Genomic DNA, 26,048 nt, shown 5'->3' with positions numbered 1-26,048 from the left:
CAATAGAGCACTCCTTCCCATCAAAAGATCTTCTGTTCCGCTCTTTCCAAAGACTCCACCAAACGCAAAGAAGGGTCACCCTCCAAAAGTCTCTAGCCTGAGCCCCCACCCATTGGCCCCTCCAGATATCTAGCAATCCTCGAGAAGTCTGAGGCATGACCCAATGGATGCCAAACAAACCAAGCAAAAGACTCCAACATTCATAAGCAACAGGACAATGCAATAGAAGGTGATCCACGGACTCCCTAAAACACTTGCAAAGACAACACCGGTTAACAATGATATGTCTTCTCTTCCGTAAATTGTCCAAAGTCAGAATCTTACTCCAAGCTGCAGTCCACACAAAAAAGGCCACCCTAAGGGGCGCCTTAGAGAGCCACACCGTCTTCCACGGGAAGGGCAACCCATGAAACCCAGAGAGGTGCACAAAGAATGACCGAACCTGGAACGTCCCATTAAAAGAAGGCACCCAAAACAAGGAATCCACACCAGTGCCATCCAATTCCTGTCTATACAAAAGGGCCAACAAGCCAGTGACATCATCCAACTCCCAATCCTGAAAAGGTCGCCTGAATCGCACATCCCAAGACAACGTCCCGCTATCAAGACGATAGCAGTCAGCAACCATAGCATGTTTGTCAACAGCAATCCTAAACAATCTTGGAAACAACAGAGCCAAAGGCCTATCTTCACACCAAGAATCCTCCCAAAACCTGACAAATCTTCCATCCCGAACTCTGAATCTAACGTGTTTGGAGAATTCATCCCACCCCTTCCCAATGGACCTCCACACCCCCACACCATAAGCAGCCCTAACAGGCCTAGCTGACCACCCCCCTCTCCTCCCCAAAACGACAAGAAATGACCTTTCTCCATAATCTATGTCTTTCACTGCTGAACCTCCAAAGCCACTTGCCTAGAAAAGCATTATTAAAAGGGGCCAGTCTTCTAATTCCGAGACCACCAAGCTGAAGAGGCTTGCAAACCTGATCCCATTTGACAAGATGATACATAAACTCCTCCCCACGACCCCCCCAAAGGAAATTCCGTTGGAGCATCTCCAGTCTTCCCACAATAGAGGCTGGAATCCTAAAAAGCGAGAGAAAGTATGCTGGAAAGCTTGACAAAACACTCTTCACTAACGTGACTTTTCCAAACAGCCAATCTTCTCTCGACCCGCTCAATCACCGGGTCCCAACTTCCCACCCTCCTTGTGATAAGCGCTGAATACTGTATATTCAAGCGCCCTAAATTACATTAACAAAGTCCATTAATTGATTATTTTATGTAGATTAACTCCATTTGCATGTTTTTATGCATTTTCAGGTTAAAGTGCAAAAAGGAAGCAAAAATGATGCCTTGTGGAATTTTGAACAAAAAGGGTGCCATTTCTGAATTTCTGGCAGCAGTGATCCTGACTTTTGTCGCCATTTTCGACCTAGCAAACTCAAGAACTGGACTTCCATCATAACATGAAAGATTTAGATCTCTGAATCAGCTTTCCAAATCTTCAAGCGGTTCATCATTCGGAGTTCGGAGCAGAGAGTTATGATCTTCTTAACAGAGGTGCGCAGAACTGCCTGGCAGCACTGAAGTACTGCCTTTCTCCCCATTTTCGACCAACCAGACTTGAGAATTGGGTCTTCATTAAAACATGAAGTTTTTAAAGCACTGAATCAGCTCTCCAAATCTTCAAACAGATCATCATTCGGAGTTCGGGGCACAAAGTTATAGCAGTTTTACCAAAGTAGGTCAGCGCTGAGCAAGAAGAGCATGTTGCACATTACACTAATTTAGAGTGCTCGAGACCACTTTTCGAGTGCTCGAAAATCAGGCAGATTGCACTCGGAAATGGCTCAATTTCAGCCACTTGCACATTGGTTTCCTCAATGCCATCTTCCTTCTTTATGAAGTGGTTGGAGGTGTTCCTTGGAGGAGAGAGAGGGTTTTGTTGGAGAATAAAAGGCTACCAAAGGCCACACATTTGGTATGCTTCATTTTGGGAAGATAGAGGAGAGAGAAGAGAGCAAGGAAAGAGAGTTCTTCAAGCTAACAAAGGGAAGCTCGAAAATTGGAGATGGAGTTCAAGCTTCTTCTTCATTCTAAGGCTCCAATGGGTAACTAACTCTTCTTCTAGGGAGGTGATGAAGCCTCCCTTGTAAGCATACTCTAGTTTTGTTCTTAATTTGGGGAATGAAGTATGTATGTGGTATTTTTCATAATCTAGAGCTCTACACATGTTGTAATGGATCTTAAATTCTATTAATGATTATGTTGAGTTTTATCATCTTGTTTTAGGTTATATTCTCTCATGATTTTATAGCTTGCATCTTCATAGTGGGAATGGAGATGAGATTATGAAATGGTTTTCTTGGCATGTCTTGTGAAGGTTTTGATAGTCCATTCCTAGGAACGATGAACCATACTACACCCCTAGTTTAATGTAATTAAGTAGATGGTTCATACCAACCGTGGATGGATTATACTTGGTCTTTGATTACATGTGCATTTACCATACAAAGTAAGGGATTTGATAGGCCATTCCTAGGGGATTATACTTAGATGGTTTATACTTAGCTCTTGATTGTATGAACTTCTTGAAGATAGTGTAGTTATCATGCATCTCTACATATCATGGTCATTTACATAAGTAGCTCCCCAAGTTAATTGCAAGCTAGCATGTTTATGAGGTGTGTGGTGGATTCATTTCCCTAGTCCTCTCCACCTAAGTTTCACTCCTTTTAATCTCCTTCCATTTATTATTTTATGCATCTTTACATTTCTAGCTTAGTGACAAACCAATCAACAACTCTTTATTACACCTTATCACTCTAAAATGACTCTAGACACTTAGGTTGCCATAGATTAGCGCAGTCCCAGTGGTTCGACTTACCCGACCAATAGCCCTATTTTACAATGATTCGTGCTATTGCGAAGGTTGATGTATAGTTGATCAACCGATCAATTTTTGGCGCCGTTGCCGGGGACTTGCAAACGGTTTAGCAACCAAAGTTTAGGGTTAAATTTAGTTTGATTGTGCATATTGTGTCTTGTGAATATTCCTTGTATGTTTTAATCATCTTCGTGTTGTAAGATTCTAGGGACTCGAAGCTCGCCGTGGGATTGCTAGCAAATTGTAAGTCTAGAGGACCCCAGGTAAGTCTCGTGACTTTTAGTTTCGAATTGTGAATATCGTGCATGTGTTAAATTTAGTTTTAGTTTAGTTGTGAAGCCCTTGTTGAGGCTCTTATCCTGTTTTAATTTTGTGTTCAAGCATCGGTCCTTGTCGTGGCCATTTATTTTTTGTCTTGATAATTGAGGAGAAAGGGAACATCGTATGTGGAGTTGTGGTTGATGAATTGTTTTGTTGAGTATATGCTTTGTTGTTGATGTTCGGTCGTAGGTCTCTTTCCTCACCCTAAAACCTCACCACCCCATGCAAACCCAGCTTCACCTCCTCCACCTTTTCTCTCTCCTCACTCCAAGCTCCCAACTCTCGGCATCTCACCCACCAAAGCTTCACCATGCAAGAAATCAACCATGCCCACCAAGCATCAACCAACCTCAAACCTCCAGCATGCAAGCCCCATGCATGCATGCCCCTCCATCTCCTCTCAACCCACAACCATGCATGCCCATGCATGCAAAACCACCCACACCTCCCCAACCAAGCATGCAAATCTTGCATGCAAACCCATCCTAACCTCAACCCCACCTCATCATCCCGACATCATCCTCACCAACCCACCATCCACCACTCTCGACCACCAACTTCCAAACCCACCACCTCATGCATGCCTCCATGCCAAGCCACCTCACCTCCATAACCAAACCACCCTCAAACCCATGCAACCAACCCCATGCCTGCCCCCAACAACCAACCAACCCCCACTTCACACACCACCACCTCTCATGCCACAGCCAACCTCACCCGAGCCCTCTCACTTCCCTCTTGAGTGCTCGAGCTTGTTTGAAGCTCCCACCCGAGCTCACTACCAAGACTTCGAGCACTCGAAGTCCCATTTCGAGTGCTCGAAGTGTAGAGCACCATGCCCCATCCTCAGCCGAGGCCACTGCTCCTATTTCGAGCACTCGAAGCCCAAGCTTCGAGTGCTCGACCTCTTCCTGCCCTTGGCCCGAGGCCTGTGTCCTTATTTCGAGTGCTCGAAGGGCCTCTTCGAGCACTCGAACCCAACCAACCCCTCACTCCTTTTAACCCCCAGCCCTCCTCTATTTCACCCCCAACAATCCCCACCCTCTCGGCTCATCTCTCTCTCTCCCTTCACCCATACCAACTCACCCAAACCTCACCTCTCTCTCTCTCTAAACCCTCACCACCTCCATCAACCATCACCACCTTTCCTCTCTCATCCATACTCTCGGCAGCCACCCCCTCTCCCCAACCTCTCCTCACCTCCCCCCACAACCACCACCTTTCTCTTCCCCATGCAATTCACCCTACTCACCCACCTACCCTCATCCACAACCACCACCCCATCATCTCCCCTCCCTCTTCCTACCATTCTTCTTACTCTAGGATAGAGTGCAATTCAGGTCAGTCTCTTCTACCTTTGTTTTTCCTGCCTTTGTTCATTCATGCTGATTTTACAAGGAGGATGGGCTTGCAATGTTGGTGTTTTGTTGTGTTGATGGTTTGTTGATACTAGCTCTATGCTAGAGCTTCATTGCTTGTCAAAATTTTTGGGTTTGCTTCATCCACCCCACTCATTTTCACCCTCTCCTTTTTGTGGTGCACGCCAGGTGTTCGCTGAAATTCCTCAACCAAGTCCCCCTCTCTAAATGTCTCGTGCCGGTCCTTCTCGCCCTCCTCGACCCTCTTCGGGTGCCCGTGCTGTCAATCGTGAGCGACCACGTGATCCTTGGGATCGCAAACAACTCAACTACGAACTCTCATTTCCGCTCACGGATGCCTTTGACATTCTACCCACTACTTCGTGGGCTGTCGCCGAATTGACTAACCGGCGTCTGCAGCACATTTGCGCACCCCTTGCCAGGGTTGCCTACCCCCGTGTAGTGCGCCTCTTCTACCAGAATCTCCAATGCCCTGAAGAGCCACCCATTTCTCTCACTACATCCATTGATGGCACCACCTATGCTTTCACTATGACTGACATCATTCAGGTTTCTGGTTGCCCCATTGAGTGCCCCGATGACATTGTCAATCGTGAGAATCTCCCTTTATATGAGGAGTCGGATACATTAACTGTGGAGCAGATTGCCGCTGCCATTTGCACTGTTGACGATCCTACTAGGCCCCGGTCTTTTATCCACAAAACCAATCTTCCGGACCGCCTGTGCTTCATTGACACTGTCTTCAAGCACAATGTCTGCCCTTTGGTGCATAGCACCGAGCGTCGGGGCCTCCTTTTGCAAGCCTTATATGCCATGGACCAAGGCCAATGGTTCTCCATCCCAGAGCTCATTTGGACCACATTTATGAAGTTTTGGCATGATGCTCATAATGCACGGGTTCCGCGAGTTGAAAATCGGAAATTGCCTTTGCCGTTTTTCATCACTCGGCTCCTTCCGCACAAGGGTTTCATTGTTCCTCCCCATGAACCAAAAGGCAAAAAGATTAAAATTTTTACCCAGCGTCGGTGGATCAATGTTCTTAGCCATTCTAGTACCCCTCAGCCTGCTGCCCCCCTGTTCATCCACGCTCCACCTCCTCCTCCTTCTGAGGATGCTTCCACCGCAGCAGCCGCTGCAAGGGTAGAGCCTCCGGTCGACTCTCACCAGGACCAGGCTTTCATCCGAGCTAGCTTTGCCGGTATTCATGAGCGACTGGATCGTTTTGAGAATTCTTTGTCCGCGTACACTCGGACTCTGTGTGAGACTTCTTCACGTGCTGAAGAAGATCGTCGTCTTGCTGCTGAAGACCGTCGTGTCGCCACTGAGGAACGTCGTTTGGCCTCCGCTGAACGGCGTAAGACTCAATCTCTCCTCCATTCCATCCTCGCCCGTTTACCCTCTAGACCGTAGCTTGTTGCGAGTGTTGGACCTTATCTTTTTGTTTCATATGTACCTATTTCTCTTGTATCTTTTGTTTTCCTTTTGAACTGTAAGAATTTGCTATGTATAGGTTGCTCTAGTAGACATGATCCCTGTACAGCTCTTTTTGTAATCATGTAATCTCTTTTTGCAATGCAAATTCTTTCTGTTCTGTTAACTTTCGGTACATTCTTTTTCTATATTTATGCTTGTGCTATTAATGCTGTTTGTGGTTGTTTCTTTTTGTTCTTCATGATGCTCTCCAGGTTGCGCAGTCCAATTCAAGTTTGGGGGTTTTTGTATCAAGATGCCGTTTCCTCCCCCTGGGTATTGTTGTTCTTTTTTATACTCTTTGTCATTTTTGTCTCTAACTTACATCCATGTCCCACATTGAGGACACTGTGTAGTTTAAGTTTGGGGGTGCATCAAAGCATTCTTGGCATAGTTTTGGTATCATATTTTTGTAAAGCAATGATAGTGTAACTTGGAACTTGTCGGAGACAAAGCATATGTTTAATACCTTGTGTATAGAAGCAATTGAGAAATTTTTGAAAAAAAAGAAATTTGAATTTGATGTGATCATGCAAATACAATGTAGTCTGTATAAATGTCTCAATTAGATTCTTGCTGGATTTACACTCTTATAAGCTTCACAATGCACAGATGCACATTGGAAACTTAACTGTGAGGCATGCAACTTGATTGACCTTGACCTTGGCCTAGTTAATCTGATTTGATGAACCTGATAGATGGATACCTTTGGCATGTTTCTATTAAAAAAAAAATAATAATAATAATAATAATAATAATAATTTTGACCAGTTGACGTTCGTAACCTTTCCAACTCGAGCTATTAAGCCCTAGGAGTGTCTCTACACTTAGCACCCTAAAGCCGTCTGGTTTGGGAGTTGTTGGCCTAACGCTTGCTACAAGGGTTGGTTAGAAAGCTTAAGGGACTTAAACATTGCACGGTCATTCAAAAAAAAAAATTGTAATAAACATGATTCGTTGGAGTTCGTAGCCTTTCCAACTTGAGCTATTAAGCCCTAAGAGTGTCTCTACACTTAACACCCTAAAGCCATCTGGTTTGGGAGCTGTTGGCCTAACGCTTGCTACATAGGTTGGTTAGAAAACTTAAAGGACTTCAGCATTGCACAACCATTCTATGTTTCGCTTATGAGTTGCAATAAATTGTCAACAAGCAACAAAAGTTGTCTTGTAAATAAAATCATGCCTTAGGGACCTCATTTAAAGGGGAATTCATTGATTTGAAAACTTGTGCTGTGGAATTGGCAAAGAAAGTAAAAGCCGCATGTTGAGAATCCAATTCACTTTCACTGGAGTTTGAGTTATTTCCATTTAAGAGATGACAATTGAATTATTTATATGGACTATGATGTTGATGCATGCATGTTGAAATGGTTTTTCCCAATTTTTGTATCAATGCTTCATATATGCAAGGTAGTCTTCCCAATGATCCCGTCTCCAGCTCTTTATCTGTTTCAAGTTGTATTTGAGCTATGTTTATGTTTATCTTTGCCATGGTGAATATTTTTGTAATAGCATTCCCATGTTTTCATTCCATTGAGCTTTGCATTTTGGTTTTGCTAAGGGACTAGCAAAATGTAAGTTTGGGGGTGTGATAAGCGCTGAATACTGTATATTCAAGCGCCCTAAATTACATTAACAAAGTCCATTAATTGATTATTTTATGTAGATTAACTCCATTTGCATGTTTTTATGCATTTTCAGGTTAAAGTGCAAAAAGGAAGCAAAAATGATGCCTTGTGGAATTTTGAACAAAAAGGGTGCCATTTCTGAATTTCTGGCAGCAGTGATCCTGACTTTTGTCGCCATTTTCGACCTAGCAAACTCAAGAACTGGACTTCCATCATAACATGAAAGATTTAGATCTCTGAATCAGCTTTCCAAATCTTCAAGCGGTTCATCATTCGGAGTTCGGAGCAGAGAGTTATGATCTTCTTAACAGAGGTGCGCAGAACTGCCTGGCAGCACTGAAGTACTGCCTTTCTCCCCATTTTCGACCAACCAGACTTGAGAATTGGGTCTTCATCAAAACATGAAGTTTTTAAAGCACTGAATCAGCTCTCCAAATCTTCAAACAGATCATCATTCGGAGTTCGGGGCACAAAGTTATAGCAGTTTTACCAAAGTAGGTCAGCGCTGAGCAAGAAGAGCATGTTGCACATTACACTAATTTAGAGTGCTCGAGACCACTTTTCGAGTGCTCGAAAATCAGGCAGATTGCACTCGGAAATGGCTCAATTTCAGCCACTTGCACATTGGTTTCCTCAATGCCATCTTCCTTCTTTATGAAGTGGTTGGAGGTGTTCCTTGGAGGAGAGAGAGGGTTTTGTTGGAGAATAAAAGGCTACCAAAGGCCACACATTTGGTATGCTTCATTTTGGGAAGATAGAGGAGAGAGAAGAGAGCAAGGAAAGAGAGTTCTTCAAGCTAACAAAGGGAAGCTCGAAAATTGGAGATGGAGTTCAAGCTTCTTCTTCATTCTAAGGCTCCAATGGGTAACTAACTCTTCTTCTAGGGAGGTGATGAAGCCTCCCTTGTAAGCATACTCTAGTTTTGTTCTTAATTTGGGGAATGAAGTATGTATGTGGTATTTTTCATAATCTAGAGCTCTACACATGTTGTAATGGATCTTAAATTCTATTAATGATTATGTTGAGTTTTATCATCTTGTTTTAGGTTATATTCTCTCATGATTTTATAGCTTGCATCTTCATAGTGGGAATGGAGATGAGATTATGAAATGGTTTTCTTGGCATGTCTTGTGAAGGTTTTGATAGTCCATTCCTAGGAACGATGAACCATACTACACCCCTAGTTTAATGTAATTAAGTAGATGGTTCATACCAACCGTGGATGGATTATACTTAGTCTTTGATTACATGTGCATTTACCATACAAAGTAAGGGATTTGATAGGCCATTCCTAGGGGATTATACTTAGATGGTTTATACTTAGCTCTTGATTGTATGAACTTCTTGAAGATAGTGTAGTTATCATGCATCTCTACATATCATGGTCATTTACATAAGTAGCTCCCCAAGTTAATTGCAAGCTAGCATGTTTATGAGGTGTGTGGTGGATTCATTTCCCTAGTCCTCTCCACCTAAGTTTCACTCCTTTTAATCTCCTTCCATTTATTATTTTATGCATCTTTACATTTCTAGCTTAGTGACAAACCAATCAACAACTCTTTATTACACCTTATCACTCTAAAATGACTCTAGACACTTAGGTTACCATAGATTAGCGCAGTCCCAGTGGTTCGACTTACCTGACCAATAGCCCTATTTTTCAATGATTCGTGCTATTGCGAAGGTTGATGTATAGTTGATCAACCGATCACCTTGCCGAGTCCCCTAGTGGTAGACCCAAATAAGAAATAGGGAAGCGTCGCGTCCCACAGCCTAAAATAGCAGCCAGAGAATCCACATCCTGCACCTCCCCTACAGGGACAAGCACACTTTTACCCACATTGACTTTCAGACTAGAGACAGCCTGAAAACAAACCAAAACACATCTTAAATACTGCAACTGGGACACCTCTGCCTCACAGAAAACAATAGTATCATCCGCAAAAAGGTGGTGAGAAATCTCCATCTGCTGAACCGATTCAGGGCCGACCTTGAAACCCCTAATAAACCCCAAATCCACAACCCTTCTCGTCAACCTACTAAGGGCCTCCATAACAATAATAAACAAAAATGGGAAAAGAGGGTCCCCCTGCCTCAGACCTCGAGAACTACCAAAGAATCCCGTAGGAGACCCATTAACCAAAATCGAAAATCTGACAGTGGAAACACATGTAGTAATCCATTTCTTCCATTTCGCACCAAAACCCATCCTCTCCAATAGATACAACAGGAAATTCCAACTGACATGATCATAGACTTTTTCGATATCCAGCTTACAAAGAACACCAAGAACACCACTACAAAGTCTAGAATCCACACATTCACTCGCAATGAGAGCCGAGTCCAGAATCTGTCTACCCCCAATAAAGGCATTCTGAGACTCAGAAACAACTCCATCAAGCACCTCCCTCAGCCTAAGCGCAAGGACTTTCGCAATGATCTTATAGATACATCCAATCAGACTAATTGGTCTAAAGTCCTTGACATTAGAAGCACCACCCTTCTTAGGAATAAGGGCAATAAAGGATGCATTCAGTGATTTCTCAAATCTCCCCGTGGAATGAAACTCATGAAAAGTGCTCATAATCTCAAGCCTAACCACCTCCCAACTTTCCAGCAAAAATCTCATAGTAAAACCATCGGGGCCTGGAGCCTTATCGCCATTACAACTCTTGAGAGCCTTCAGCACCTCCTCCTCCAAAAAAGGAACCTCCAGCCCATCCCTTTCCAAAACAGAAATAGAGTCAAAATGAAGGTCATCAAGCCTTGGCCTCCATCGAAGAGGCTCAAAATAAAGCCTTTGGTAGAAAGAGACAATACCATTTCGCACCTCCTCCTTTGTAGACAAGACCGTACCATCCACACACAATCGCCCAATATGGTTGCCCCCTCCTATGAGCATTAGCAGTTCTATGAAAAAACTTGGTATTACGATCCCCCTCTTTGAGCCATAAGGCCCAAGATTTCTGGCGCCACGAGATTTCCTCCAATAGAGCAATTTCCACACATTCTGCCTGACAAGCTGCTCTCCTAGTGCGATGAGACTCAGAAAGAACACCCTCCCCTTCCATTCTATCGATCTCGTCAATATAAGCCAAAGCCTTATTCTTCCTCCACTCCAAATTCCCACACTCCTCCTTATTCCACCTTTTGAGCTTATTCTTCAGGAGTCGAAGCTTGCTTGTAAGAATAAAACTGGACGTACCCACCACCAGGTTCTCCTCCCACCAAGAAAGCAAAGAAACCTGGAAATTATCCACTCGAAGCCACATGTTCTCAAATCTAAAAGGAGTGCAACGAGATCTCAAACCTCCACAATCCAAAACCAAGGGGATATGGTCCGACGTAACCCTAGCCAGCACAGCTTGAACAACATCCGGGAACTTCTCCTCCCAGTCGTCGGAAATCAGAAATCTATCAAGCCGAGAAAAAGTTTGCGATTCCCTCCCGCTGGACCAAGTAAAAGAAGCTCCCTCAAGAGGAAGATCAATAAGCTGATGACCATCAATAAAATCAGAAAAATGCATCATAGCTTGAGTCCACGAACCACCTGTAGATCTCTCTGCCGATGACCTAACCACATTAAAATCACCGGCCACACACCAAGGAAGAGACCACCTCCCCTTCACCCCACTCAACTCCTCCCACAACGCATCCCTCACACCATCATCAACCGGCCCATACACCCCGGAAAAACCCCAAGAGAACCCATCCTCCTCCAAAACAAAAGCACAAGACAAAGAAAATCTCCCCCTGCAAACCTCCATTTTAGCCATCCATCTCCTATCCCACATAATGAGAATACCACAAGAAGCCCCAACAGAATCCAGCACCTCCCACTCAACAAATCGATTCCCCCACAAACTCCTAACCACTTTCTCCGTCATAGAGTCCATCTTTGCTTCTTGGAGGCACACCAAATGCACCCCCCATTTTCTAACTGCCATCTTCACCACCTTCTGCTTGCCCAGATCATTGAGACCACGGACATTCCAGGATAGAATTCGTAGCTTCATGAGGAAACAGACGCCCCCATCACCCCCTTACCACTCCCGCCCCCCTTACCACTTCCCCTCTCCTTCTCCCCCGCAGACTTTCCATCATAGTTCACATCAAAACACAAGTTCCTTAACTCCCTTTCCCCTCTTCCTGGAGTAAGGTTCTTCTTCTTCCTGCTTCTCCATCTAGAAAACTGAATCATCTCCCCCTCTCTCCCCTCAACAGTAGCTTGAAGAATGGCCAAGGCTTGTTCACTATTCCCCTTGCAAGAGACCCCAAGCTTCTCACTAGTAGCCCCAATATTAGCCATAACCCAATCCTTACCAATATCCTCACCTCTCTGCCTACAGACCATGCTGCCCAAATCCTCTGGATGAACGACAGCCAAGGGATCCACCACCCCCAAACTAGCATGACCTTCCTTTTCCCACAAAATCAGATCAAGAGAGTTACCCTGTTCCACCCTACATCCATCATTCTCACCTCCCTTGGCCTCCATTTCCTCCTCAGCATGCGACATCCAATCATTCAAACCTCTATACAATTCTCTCATTTTTCTTCTTTTTATATTTCTTCTAAGGCTTTATTTGGGTTCTTCTTTTATCGTGGTAAATTGTTCAACTTGAGGGAGAGTGTTAATAGATATGATAGCCCGATGTTGCTATTACGGTTGAATTTTGTGGCTCCTCTAAGAAGATTTGCGACTCGATTGCAAAATCTTACCCGCAAAAGAGTAATGTTTTTTTTTTTTTTTTTTTATAAGTAACAAAAGAGTAATGTTTCTCGGGTTTATGAGTTATATGAGAAAATTTTCACTACTAAGCAGTTTGGAAAATCATTGTCTGAATACGACAGCATATTGAAAAATTTGTGGGGTCAATTACTACAACATCGGCCCTTTACTACTGACTTGGAGCAACAAAAACAACATTGGGAAGAATTTATGATTGCTTTTGTGTTATCTGGTTTAGACTCAGACCTCCATGGCTTTAAAGAACAGATTTTTGCGAGTGAGACCCTGCCTACTGCTGCTAATGCTTATTCTCGATTATTGCACTCATCCTTGGGACAAAGCTCCACCATGACAAGCTCCACTGTCACTTCTTTAGAGTCCTCTACTTTAGTCTCCAGTAGTGGAGGTTGTGGGTAGTTTTTGTGGTGGTCGTGTAGGTCGTGTTTCTCGTGGTGGTTCTAGAGGGGGTGGTTGTATCGGCGGCCGTGGTGACAGGAAGTGCGATCATTGTGGTGGAATACTGAACTTTATTGTTGGGTGAAGTATAGCAAGTCGAATTATGCACATTAGGTCATTGATGGTACTACACAGCCATAGTCAACTCCTGCCCTGTTTGGAACTCTTGGTTCTAGTTCACATGATGCACTCACTACTCAGCTCAGCGAGTTGGTTCAGACATTGCGCACCACGCTTCCATCTGCTCCCACTGCTTCATTTGTTGATTCAGGTAATAATGCATGTGTGGCCCATTCTCCTTCGTCCTGGGTTATTGACTCTGGAGCAAACCCTCATATGTCTGGTATACCCTCTCTCTTTTCTAATTTGAACCCTGTTAAACGTCAAATTGTATTGGATGATGATTCTTCTCGGCCAGTCCTACGGACAGGTGTTCTTCATCCCACAAATTCCTTATCTTTACCCTCTGGTCTCTATGTTCCTAACTTTCCCTTTAACTTGTTTTCAATTAGTCAGTTTACTAAATCATTACATTGTTTTGTAACCTTTTCTCCTAATTATTGTGTTTTCTAGGACCTCATGACGAAGAAGATGATTGGTTCGGGACATGAGAAGGACGACCTATATTATTTGGATCCTAGTGGTTCTCCTTCATTTCATCTGCTTTGCGTGTTACCGTGTCACCTCTTCAATGGCACTTTCGTCTAGGTCATCCATCATTGGCTAAACTCAAGTTAGCTAATCCTGGTTTGATTTATGTGTCTAGTTTAGAATGGGAAGCTTGTGAGTTGGGCAACCATCACCGTAGCTGTTTTCCTAGTAGACATGATAGACAGTCTGAGTCCTTTGTTGTAGTCCACACGGACATATGGGGACCTTCCCGCATTACTAGTTTGAATGGATTTTGTTATATTTGTGTATGATATATTCTTGTATGATATGGTTATTTTTAATAAAAATATATATTGTCTTTCATCTCCATGGATCCAAAATCTTCATGATCAACCGCACATACTTCATCTTGAGATCCTTCTTTTGTAACTTCCTCATCATCCTCATGTGTCGGAATAAATAGTGGCATTTGCATAACCAAGAATTCACCTATATCACCATATATAATATCATCCTCTTCCTCTGGGTAATCATCATATTTTGGCTTGACCATTGGGGTTGCATCATCTTCCTCGATCAAAAGTTGTTTTTCTTCTCCACCAAGATTTCCTACAAATTCAGGAATTTCCTTCACGAAGCCACCATTCCAACGCCTTTCATCCAGTGAAATAGGTGTTAGTCTGGATGTTGCGCTAATACAAAAAGGATTGAAAAAATCCTCTTCAAGGTTGTCCTCACAAAAATCATAAATCTGGAAATTGACATCTGTCGATCAACAACGATCAGTCCGCTCGTCGAGTGATCTATGGCTAAGCGAAAAATAGAATGAATTTTTCGCAATAGTCTCGATGTCTAACACATCATCATCCACCGAAACATTGTCATCAACTGGCGTGTTGACAACACGTTGACCTAATAGTTGAGTTAATAACTTGTCTCCGCAAAAACTCTATCTCGCTTTCGTGTTGCTTAGGAATAGGTTTAGCCAGATTCTGCATCCTATCCTCCTCTCCGTTGTTGTCGTGGAGGCATGACTGAGCAGTCGAAAAGCTAAACCATAGCTCTGATACCAAACTGATGCTGCTTTACCAAGAGGATATGAATAAATCGTCTCCACAGCAATATTGAAACAAAATAAGAACAAAAAAGCAAGAGAAAGGAGAATTGAAAGGTAAACTATATTTGCTGCAAAAGAATTCTCTGTAATTCTAAAACTAATTGAACCTTAGAAATTACAAGGCTTTATATAGAATTTCTTCCTCCCCAATCCTAGCCTTATATTAGCTAACTACCAAATATATAATAAAACAAAAATAGGAAAGCTGTTGAAAATCAGAAAACTACTTAAAAAGGAAAGCTGATGAAAATAAGAAAACTACTCAAAATATGGAAAGTTTATGAAAAACACAAATTCCTTAGAAATTCTGCCAGCATCAACCTCCTTTTTCTCTTTTATACCATAGTCTCTCACCTTTTCAGCTCACTCGGGTTTTTGGTAGTGTTTCCTTGTTCATATTTCATATTCTTTATCTAGGTCGGGACAAATGACCTCCTCGCGCCTGCAAATGTGTTTTTCTTGGGTGCTCTCAGACTCAAAAAGGTTATCGTTGTTACTATCTTGAGTCTCGTCGTTACTTTGTTAGTGCCGATGTTACCTTTTTTGAGTCCACCTCTTTCTTTTCCTCATCTAGCGGTCTCTTATCTACAGATCTCATATCTTGCCATGAGGAGGAGACTTATTTGCTTACTCTTCCTGCACCATTAACTTTTCCACCTATTTCTCCTTCGACTAATCCTCCCTTGCAGGTTTATCAGCGATTCCAACATAGGCGTGTTGTTTCTTTTAGTCCAGATACCACATCTTTGCCGTTAGAGGTTCCTCTTTCTTCCTCCTCTACTCCTATTGCAATTCAACGAAGTAAACGCAATTGTACTCAACATCTTATTGCTCATTTTGTGTCCTATAATCATGCTTCACCTTGTTTGCAGTCCTTTGCTTGTGCTTTGTCCTCTATTTTTGTTCCCATATCTTATAAGCAGGCTTTATCTTTGTCTGGATGGAAACATGCCATGGATGAGTAAATTAGTGCCCTTCATAAGAGTCTGACTTGGGAGCTTACTACTCTTCCTCCTGTAAAATAAACAGTAGGTTGTCGTTGGGTTTATACTCTTAAGTACCTTCCTGATGGTTCTGTTGAGCGTCTTAAGGCACGCTTGGTTGCTAAAAGGTACACACAAACTTATGGCATTGATTACTTGGAGACTTTTTCTCCTGTGGCTCATTTAAATTCTGTACGGATCTTACTTTCTGTTGTTGTCAGTTGTTCTTGGCCCTTATACCAGCTTGATATAAAGAATGCATTCCTCCATAGTGATCATCAGGAGGAACTGTACATGGATCAGCCCCTAGGTTATGTTGTTGCTGGTAGCGAAAATCTTGTTTGTCGACTGTGAAAGGCTCTATATGGTCTAAAGCAGCCCCCCCATGCTAGGTTTATCGCTTTAGTGCCATGGTACTTGCCTATGGTTTCCACCGTTCTACTTCTAATCATTCAGTTTTTGTTCATCACTCTTCTGGAAGTTACTCCGTAGGTATTGCTGATTTGAAAAGACATTTGGGCCAACACTTCCATACTAAAGACTTGGATGTTCTTCATTATTTTCTTGGGATTGAGGTTGCTCGTTCTCATCAAGGTATCTCTTTATCTCAAAGGAAATATGTGCTCGATCTTTTGTCTGAGACTGGTCTTTTAGGTGCTCGACCGGTTAATACTCCTATGGATTCCACTAATAAGCTTGATGGTAAGCAAGGGGCACGGTATGCTGATGTGGGTAGATATTGGAGATTGGTTGGAAAGTTGATTTATCTTACAGTTACACGGCCTGATATTACTTATGCCGTTAGTTTGGTGAGTCAGTACATGCATACTCATTGTCAACCCCATTTTAATGTTGTTTGTCGTATTTTACGATATCTGAAGAGAACACCAGGGAATGGTTTGTTGTATAAGCCTTCAGCTTCCCTATTTGTGATTGGTTTTGGTGATGCTGACTGGACTGGAAGTCCTTCTGATCGGCGATCCACTTCTGGCTGTTGTACATTTGTCAGTGGGAATCTACTTACTTGGCGTAGTAAAAAGCAAAATGTTGTTGCCCGTTCTAGTGCTCAAGCTGAGTATCGTGCTATGGCTCATACTGCCTCAGAGATGTTATGGGTTCGTTCTCTCCTTCAAGATCTTGGTGTCAATATTCCTACTCCTATGCATATGCATTGCGACAATCAGGCCGCTATATTTATTGCTAGTAATCATGTGTTCCACGAGCGTACTAAACATGTAGAGGTTGATTGTCACTTTATTCGGGACTTGCTGACGAAGAAAGAGATTGTCACTCCTTATATTCGCTCGAATGATCAACTGGGAGATATTCTCACGAAACCATTACCTCATGCTTCCTTTCAACGTTTGTCTTTCAAGCTGGGCATGTTTGATTTATATGCTCCAACTTGAGGGGGAGTGTTGTTATTATATTTTATAGTTAGTTGTTATTTTCTTCGGTTATTTTACCCCAAGGGTATTATTGTATTTGTCTCTATTCTAATATAAATATGTGGCAAGGTGAAGGGATAGATGGATGATCAGTCGTCTGCCCAAAACCTTTTCTCTAATCACTTTCTCTTCATCTCTCCTCTTACTTTTCACCTAAATCTTCTTAGTATTTTATACTCTTAACTGTACGTAATGTTGAGACCTTAACAGATGATGTTCCTTTGTTTGTGGTTTCTAGCATGTCTCAAGCTTCTTTACGTACATTGCACATTGATATTTTATCAAATTCATTTTATGTCACTGCACTAAAGATTGCACTCAGAATGCCAAATACATTGTTCATAATCACTTTTACACTTTTTAGCTCTAGGTTTTATATAGTTTCTCCATGAATTCAAGTTCCTCTTTCTTAGCCCAAGCCTGAACCGAATTCCAAATAAGCCCAAAAATTTTTGGGTTGGGCTCAGGTTAGCCTGCCTGAGTTGCAGCCCTAACTCAAAAGACTCCAGGCATGCAGTCGGCTCTATTAACAAATTCACTCCTCATGTGATCCTCCAACAATCCATTATTTGATCTCCAATGACCAGTCATCCAATCCTGTGTAGGTGTTGCGCTTGACCAATCTTTTACGTATTCAATAAAGCTCCTTACTTTATAACTCAATCACTCAATATAATGAGACATTCTATGGAAAACCTCACTTGTAATAATTCTTGTTCTTCTCCAGAACATTGTTGAACTTCCATTTAAGAAGCGCTATCTCTTCTTTAAAAGTGTCACTCTCGGTATCTTCAGAATTTTCTTTAAACGAATGGCAAATAGGACTTCTAGTTTTCTTATTTGGGGGAAGTTTAATTTACAAGTCAACTTCTCTACCTTGATCTAGTCTACATCTCTACTTTCTTCAACAGTAGTTACTTTTGATTGAAACTCAGCATGTAAAGATCTGAGAGATTTTCTTACAGCTTTAATTTCATAAATCTTTCACCTATCTTCAAGCTACTATCTACTATGCCATTAAGCTTTCCATAGAACTCATCAAAGGTTTCATTTTCTCCCATCCTCATCATACCAAAATTTTCTACTATGGTACGTAATGTTGAGACCTTAACAGCTGATGTTCCTTTGTTTGTGGTTTCTAGCATGTCTCAAGCTTCTTTACATAAATTGCAACTTGATATTTTACCAAATTCATTTGATGTCACTGCACTAAAGACTGCAATCAGAATGCCAAATACATTGTTCATTATCACTTTTACACCTTTCAGCTCTAGGTTTTACACAGTTTCTCCATCAACAGTTTGAGTTGGATGAGTCCATCCATTCGCATTAACATCCCAAATTGTTCCATCAAGTGATCGTGTGAATGCCGTCATTCTAGCTTTCTAGTAATAATTAGTTCCATATAAAAAACAGGTCTAGTAGTGGATCCACTTTAATTAAACGTATCCATGATCTAACTCAGTTAATAGAGCATCCCGCTGTAATACTAATTGAAGGGAAATGTCCCTGACCAATATGCTCTGGTACCACTACTAAATACGCCAAAGAATACTAAATACATGGAGAACCTTATAAGGGTAAATACATGACTCTAATACATCAAAGAATACTAAATACATGGAGAACCTTATAAAGGTTAACACATGGAGAACCTTATAAAGGTTAACACATGGAGAACTTTATGATGGTAAAACCACGAGACTCTGGACCTCCACTAAGAAGAAAGTATACAACCAAGTAACCAGATTCTAAAAGCCAATGAAATTATGCAGTTAACCCTGATCTACAACTTATACCCTACCTTGAACTATGCAGCTATCAATCAACGAACTCGTTCACCAACGTAATCTGCTCTTATCTCCATGATTGATCACCATGGCTAGCAATCCAAACTTGCTATTGTGTGATCATCTTTGATGCAGGTATATAAAGAACAACTCAAAACCGCATCTCAACATTCAAAAACCATCATGCCCATCATCTAAAGCATTGTGTATGGAAAATAGAAACATATGTGAATGCTGTTTTAAAGGTTTGCCGTAGAAAAAAATCTTTAGAACTCCCTATATGCACTTGTTCTAAGAGGCCTTTGTATGTTTCAAAACCTAAAAAGGCTATATATATATGATAGACAACTTAAGTCTTGAAAGAAATAAGTTAATTTTAGTTATCCGTCAAAAGTAGAAGTCTCAGGTCAATGCCATAAATGATCCAAGTCCTGATCCTTCAGTATTGCTTGATTGCTGACCGATCCATCATTAGCTCAACCCATCAAACTCAGTCCAAAATGCATCCATCAATTCCCATAAGGCTTGATTGATTTATCTTAGCCTAGTATGCTTAAAAACCTTATCTTTCAAATTTTGAATCCATTTTATCAAACCATGGTGCATTATAAATGTTCTATATACATTTTTAAACTACCAATGCATGAAATAAACATCTAATTTGGTAAATAATCAATTCATGAAGTTGACTTTAGCTTTTCACCATAAGATGCTTGGTCTTTATGCTTCGTAGTCATAAGTCATCCATGGATCAAAAGTACCTTCCAGCTAACTGACTCAAAAATAAATAAAATACATACTCCGAATTTAATTGAAAAGTTTGCCAACACTATAAACAACGAGGTACTTGCCCCCATAGATGCACCGAGTTTTATGGAACTGTATCTGGTTCCTTTGTTTTTCAGTTCCTAATTTCAAATCATGCTGCTGCCAACCTTTAAAATCAAATTTTCTAGCAAGAGCCATGTACAAGAGCCAATTGGAAATCTCTAATAAGGGATATTTTTCTTGAAAGAAAAGATGCCAATAGATACTACACAATTTTGACTCCAAAAGGTGGGCAGGAACACAATGATGTGCTTTTCTTCACTCAAAGAAAAATTAGCAGAAACTTGTTATAACCTTGCAAACAAGCTCCATGCTTGAGAGTGCAATTTGTTGATCCAAGTCTTTAAACTTTAGTTTTATGTACTTCTCTCTAGCTTTACCCAGTTCTTTTCCGCTTTTTTTTCTTTGGTGTGTGACTTCTTTGGGCTTTATCATCTAGCCACTTACATTGATGATTATGATCCTCCAAATATTCAACTCAACTTGGAATTGGCAGCACAAACCGTTCTGCTCTTTTTCACTGCTTAGACCAACATTTTATATACATTTAAGTTTCCTCCTCGCCTAGCCATTTATACCTATCTTCAGTTCCTGGGGGAATGCAGTGGCTTGTTGGATCACATCAAATGTTTTTAAGGAAATTCAAACACGTGTAGGCAATTTTTTAACCAGCAATTGGCTTCATGTTTCCTACCATTTCTGAAGGAACAAAGTACCAACCCCCATTCAAAAATAATGCACTAGAAATATCTAATCTATATGGATACAGAGCCTCTTAATTCAACTGAATTTAGAACAAGTACAAGAAAATATAGATAACTGGCATTGGGCAGACACTGAAAGGACACCATATCTTTGTTAGCAATACATACATATATATATATATATATATATATATATGAGTACTAGAAAACTAGGGGTAATTGCTTGTCATGGGAAAAGTCAGCTATAAAGCGTGGAATGCGGGTTTGAGTTGGGTATTTGCTTTGTACAAGTAATGCCGAAATCTAGGTTTGTAGTTTGTAAAGTCCACCCACCTAACACCCTCGATTAATACAGACCATACCAAGTACCTTTGAAGTACCAACGTACTCATTGTTATGATCAAAAGTGCCTACCTCTTTTGTTCTGTAAGAAATGGTTGGTTCTCCTGTTCCATGGTAGGCACCGAGTATTCACCAGAGTTAGTGCTGCTTCCAAAAGCACAACAAAGTAAAATGGTAATGCATCAGAGGTAAGTAGAGTAAAAATGTTTTAAAAGAAAAAGCTACGAATGCATACGTAGTCATGAAGGAAGATGGAGAAGCAGAAGGCAAGTAAGTAGACTCGCGCTCAGAGGCAAGCTGTTGAACTTTCTGAAATTCTTGTAAGGTAGTTTGAAAATCTCTTGCAAGCTTAGCATCTTCTATTCTCTTGCTTTGCTGGAGAATCCACCCAAAAATACTGGTTATTCCTAATACACAGATGGAGACTATTGACAATATTAAACATTCAACTAGAAGTAGCTAAGTCTTTTCATAGAAAAACACCTTATTGACCATGACAAATTCATCTTCCTATCATATACAAAATTTTATGCATCACCAAAGTGTTAAGTTTTGGGCTAATAAGAAAGTTATTTTAACAGTATAAATCAATATAAAACTGACAACTGGAGACAGACCATAAATCCACAAAGTAAGAGATAAAAATACGTCAACAACGAACTGAATTCTTTTATGAAACACATGGATTCTATCTCAGACCAACAATTAAAAACAACTGCTTTTATATGACCTCACAAAATATTACAACAGAGAAGGCTTGTCAAATAATTTTACTCCCAACTACCATGACAGAGATATACACTTTACTCTGACTGTTATCATAATATTCTAACAGTGATGAACTGTAAAGGAAATTCTTTGAAATCATATAACACCCAATTAAGGGACAGAGATAGTGTTATTGACCAACTGTCCTCAAATTTCAAGTTAGTTGTAGATATGCTACTAAAAATCAATGAACGCTGCTTTTATTCTATTATATGGAGTTGATAACACAACCAATGAGAAGTTTTATCCATCTAGCGAGCAGCATGACAACCTCAAATCCTCAAAAGGCATCAATTTCAATGCACGACACTGAGAGCACAAACCACTTGTTCTTTTGAATCATGCCCAAGATAACCTTGAAAAATTCAATTGTTGAGCGACAATTTTGTTTAACCTTGAAGAATTATCACATTCATTAGCAAATGAAACAAAACTTAAAACTTTGAAACAGTACTAGAGAAATAAACACAATAAGTTCATTATTATTTAACTCAAAATTATAAACACATATAAGTAAATTAAAAATTTAATGTTGGCGTTCACTTTTATTTATTAGTAATGATTTCAAAATTTTACCTTCACGATTTTCATTTTTTTTAAATATATTGTGAAGACACAAAGAGATAGAAAGTGAGAGAAGGTGACAGTTGTAAAAAAATTGAAGGGGGTGCCAAACTGAATTTGAGTCATGAATTTACAAAATGATAAAGGTAATAGTGGGAAGGAGAGAGTGGTGTGGCGAATTTACATCGACAGTGGTACCCCGGTCGGATTCGCTGAGGGATTTGAGCTTGGCAGAAGTTTGCTTCACTAACTGCATTATCCGTTGCCTTGTATTGTGCCTGTCCCGAATCAGTCGTAAAATTGCATTTGTCAAATCAAAGTAAATAATAAATAAGTAAGTAAGAGAGACAGAAAAATAGAGGGAGAACTGACAGCTTTTGACGGTGATCGGGGGTGTCCTTGGAGGTTCCGATGGCATCAACAAGCCTACGGAATCCGGCGACGGCAGTATTGATCTGGAATATTCCGGCAGCCACGGTCTGCGATGGATTTTGAGACGCAACCGAGGAGGAGGGCTTGGTCCCCCAATTCTGGAGATCTTGGAAGCTCATACTTTTGGGCTTTCTGACAAGTAAAGGGAGGCTTTCTCAAGGAGCAGGAAAGTTATCGGTCGGTTTTCATAGAAGCATGGCGGATTATTCTCTGTTTTCGAAAAGGAGCACTCACGGAATTTGAGTTCTTCTGGTCTGGTATGTTGAAAAGAAGAATAAGATTCAGCAGATGTTAAAAAACCAAAACAGGGCTATTCAGTTTTAGGAAGAACTGCTTGGGTCCTGGGAAAACCACTCACCATGTGGGGTAGCAGTTATTACATACCATGCCACCTCATTTAACCTTGATAATAAGAAATGAAATGTTTTTTTTTTATTTGGAAGGTAAGTTAGATGTATATTCAATAGATACAAAAAAATTACAGCCCAATAGCAGCGGAGGCCCACGATCATAGACAACCGAGCTAAAACAGTAAAAGAAATACAAGCCAAAAGTTAACAAAGCTAAAGAACCCACAGGCCCAAGCCCAACAAAAGCACAAAACATTCCTAGACTACAGAACCCTAGTCTATACATGTCTCAGCCACATGAATCATCCGGTGAAATGTTGTGCTTCAGTGATTGGACTATTTGTATAATTTTTAATTCAAATCAGTAGTAATTGACTATTTGTATAATTTTTTTTTTTTAAGTTTATCTTAATATAGTATGTGATTAAAGTTTCAACCATCATGTATATGTATAATTGTTTTAAAACAATACGTAAATCATCATTCTGATTACTAATTTGAATTAATAATAAATGGGTACGTTTTATTTTAATTACCAAATCATAGATCTTAATCAAATCACCACATGTAATTTGGCAAGTGGGTATATATCCTCACTATATTAAATTTAGTAATTAAAGATGACATATTTTTTGTATTATTGATTCACAGAATCACAGAGGATGATGTTCTTCGTTTTATATTTCAAATTAATCCCGGTAAGGACCATTGAAATTTTTTAGATTGTGTTTTTTATTATTAATATACATCTGTTACTTTGATAGGCATTTGTTAATTGTTATAATGATCAAAGCTAATGATCTATCTGACTCCCAAAAACAAAGACAAGAAGAGAAATTTTAAATAAAAAAAATTTTGCAAAAGCATGTAAAAATTATAAAACATTACAGTTTTTATTTTAGATTTTGTACGAATCAAATTATTAAATTTGAGTACCATGAAACTTATTGTGAATAAGAAAAATAAAATGATACGGCTATGGAAAAATAAGGAAAGGGGCTATAGAAAAACCGAAAAGATAAAGAAAGGGAACGAGAGTATTTTATTGAAATAAATAATGCCTATTTAAGTTGAAATTTTGAATAACCACGTCATATTTTTATGCCTCTTGATTTTAAATCGGGTATTAAAACAGTCAAAAATATCATTTTCTAAATTATATATAAAATGAGTTCTTTTCTAACCCATTTAAAATGGAATTGGTTTATTTTTAATTTAAGAACCCAAATAGTAATTGTAGCTCAGCAGTCACTCGCTCACACTTATAATTTCATTTTTATAACAACTATTTAGTACTCATCTCAATTTTTTTTTAGAGTTTCTCATGATTGTATTTATTCATCTCAAATTTTCTTCTCTCTAACAATCTTAACTTTTCTTAAAACTTCTTTCTTCAGATGAAAAAGGTTAGACTAAGTCCTTCAATTAGCATTTATCGTCCACATTAAGCTAATTGGTTGCAAACTACTGAACGAGCTTGTTTTCCCAGTAATGGCCCACTATTGGCGGTGATTTTTGCAAATCAGACTTTAATACAGCCGTCGTGACTATCAAAACTTCAACTTTCTCTTCATCACTAATTGTATAAAGAATTATATTACAACATACTCACTATTGATGTGAACCAATAATAAATAGATATATCATTGTTAATTATCAATAATCTATGATTTGGTGATTAAAATAGGATGTGTCCATTTATTATTGGTTCACATTAACGGTGAGTATGTTATAAATCTTCACTAGGGAGGACCTAAAAAATTTATAAATGGACCCTCAGGCCAAATAATTGTCATCACCTTTTACCATGGTGAAAATAAGTAACCTATTCGTTCACCGTGTTTTTCTCATAACTCAGTTTATTGTTGGGAGGCCCTATCCTCTCTCTCTATCTAAATTATGTTTCTCTTGTTATAAATATAAGTGAGTTTTTTTATTACTTCTTGTTTTCGGTGTGTCCAACTCAATACAAAACATACTTACTTATTCAAAAATTTGTTAATTGCTATAATGATCAAAGCTAATAATCTATCTAACTCCCAAAAACAAAGACAATAAGAGAAATTTTTTTAAAAAAAAATTTGCAAAAGCATGTAAAAATTATAAAACATTGCAGTTTTTATTCTAGATTTTGTACTATTAAATTTGAGTACCATGAAACTTACTGTAAATAAGAAAAATAAAATGATACGGCTATGGAAAACTAAAAAAAAATAAGGAAAGGGGCTATAGAAAACCGAAAAGATAAGGAAAGGGAAATAGAGTATTTTATGGAAACAAATAATGCCTATTTAAGTTGAAATTTTGAATAACCACGTCATATTTTTAAGTCTCTCGATTTTAAATCGGGTATTAAAACCGTCAAAAATATCATTTTCCAAATTATATATAAAATGAGTTCTTTTCTAAACCATTTAAAATGGAATTGGTTTATTTTAATTTGAGGACCCAAATAGTGTAGCGATTGTAGCTCAGTAATCGCTCACTCACACTTATAATTTCATTTTTATAACAACTATTTAGTACTCATCTCTCATTATTGTATTTATTCACACTTATTATGTGTGTCTCACATTAAGCTAATTGGTTGCAAACTACTGAACAAGCTTGTTTTCCCGTAATGGCCCACTATTGGCGGTGATTTTAGCAAATCAGACTTTAATACAGCCGTCCTGACTATCAAAACTTCAACTTTCTCTTCATCACTAATTGTATAAAGGACAATACTTACATCCTCACTAGTGAGGATCTACAACATACTCACTATTAATGTGAATCAATAATAAATGGACGTGTCATTGTTAATTACCAAATTAAATATGGTGGGTAAATACTCACTTACCAAATCAGAGAGAGTGATTCGATTACCATCTATGATTTGGTGATAAAAATAGGATGTGTCCATTTATTATTGGTTCACATTAATGATGAGTATGTTATAAATCTTCACTAGTGAGGACCTACCAAATTTACAAATGGACCCTCAGGCCAAATAATTGTCATTACCTTCCACCATGGTGAAAGTAAGTAACCCATTCGTTCACCGTGTTCTTCTCATAAGTCAGTTTATTGTTGGGAGGCCTTATCCTTTCTCTCTCTCTCTCTCTCTAAATTATGTTTCTCTTGTTATAAATATAAGTGAGTTTCTTTATTACTTCTTATTTTCGATGTGTACAACTCTATACAAAACACACGTACTTATACACAAATTTTCACCAACACTTCACTATT

The 26,048-nt window shown here is 39.7% G+C and overlaps 1 protein-coding gene across 2 annotated transcripts in view; it reads right to left on the bottom strand.

Moving 5' to 3' along the window:
• The window catches only part of LOC132286359 (syntaxin-22-like), a 46,494-nt gene extending 23,690 nt beyond the window's left edge, over window positions 1-22,804 (bottom strand). The window contains exons 1-4 of one of the 2 annotated variants that reach the window (XM_059788687.1): window positions 22,408-22,804; window positions 22,220-22,313; window positions 20,939-21,078; window positions 20,776-20,847 (exon numbers count right to left, since the gene is read on the bottom strand). In XM_059788687.1, coding sequence (XP_059644670.1) covers window positions 20,776-20,847; window positions 20,939-21,078; window positions 22,220-22,313; window positions 22,408-22,586 — 485 coding nt within the window. In that variant the 5' untranslated portion in view covers window positions 22,587-22,804. The remainder of the gene's footprint in view (window positions 1-20,775; window positions 20,848-20,938; window positions 21,079-22,219; window positions 22,314-22,407) is intronic. The other variant, XM_059788686.1, reaches the window with a different exon arrangement.
• Window positions 22,805-26,048: the final 3,244 nt, after the last annotated feature.

Source organism: Cornus florida, unplaced genomic scaffold, assembly GCF_030987335.1.
Source record: "Cornus florida cultivar Cherokee Brave unplaced genomic scaffold, ASM3098733v1 CherokeeBrave_3.0.0_Hap2_Chr11, whole genome shotgun sequence".
Taxonomy (NCBI): domain Eukaryota; kingdom Viridiplantae; phylum Streptophyta; class Magnoliopsida; order Cornales; family Cornaceae; genus Cornus; species Cornus florida.
The sequence above is the reverse complement of the archived record's forward strand: the minus strand, read 5'-3'. Positions and strand labels throughout refer to the sequence as shown.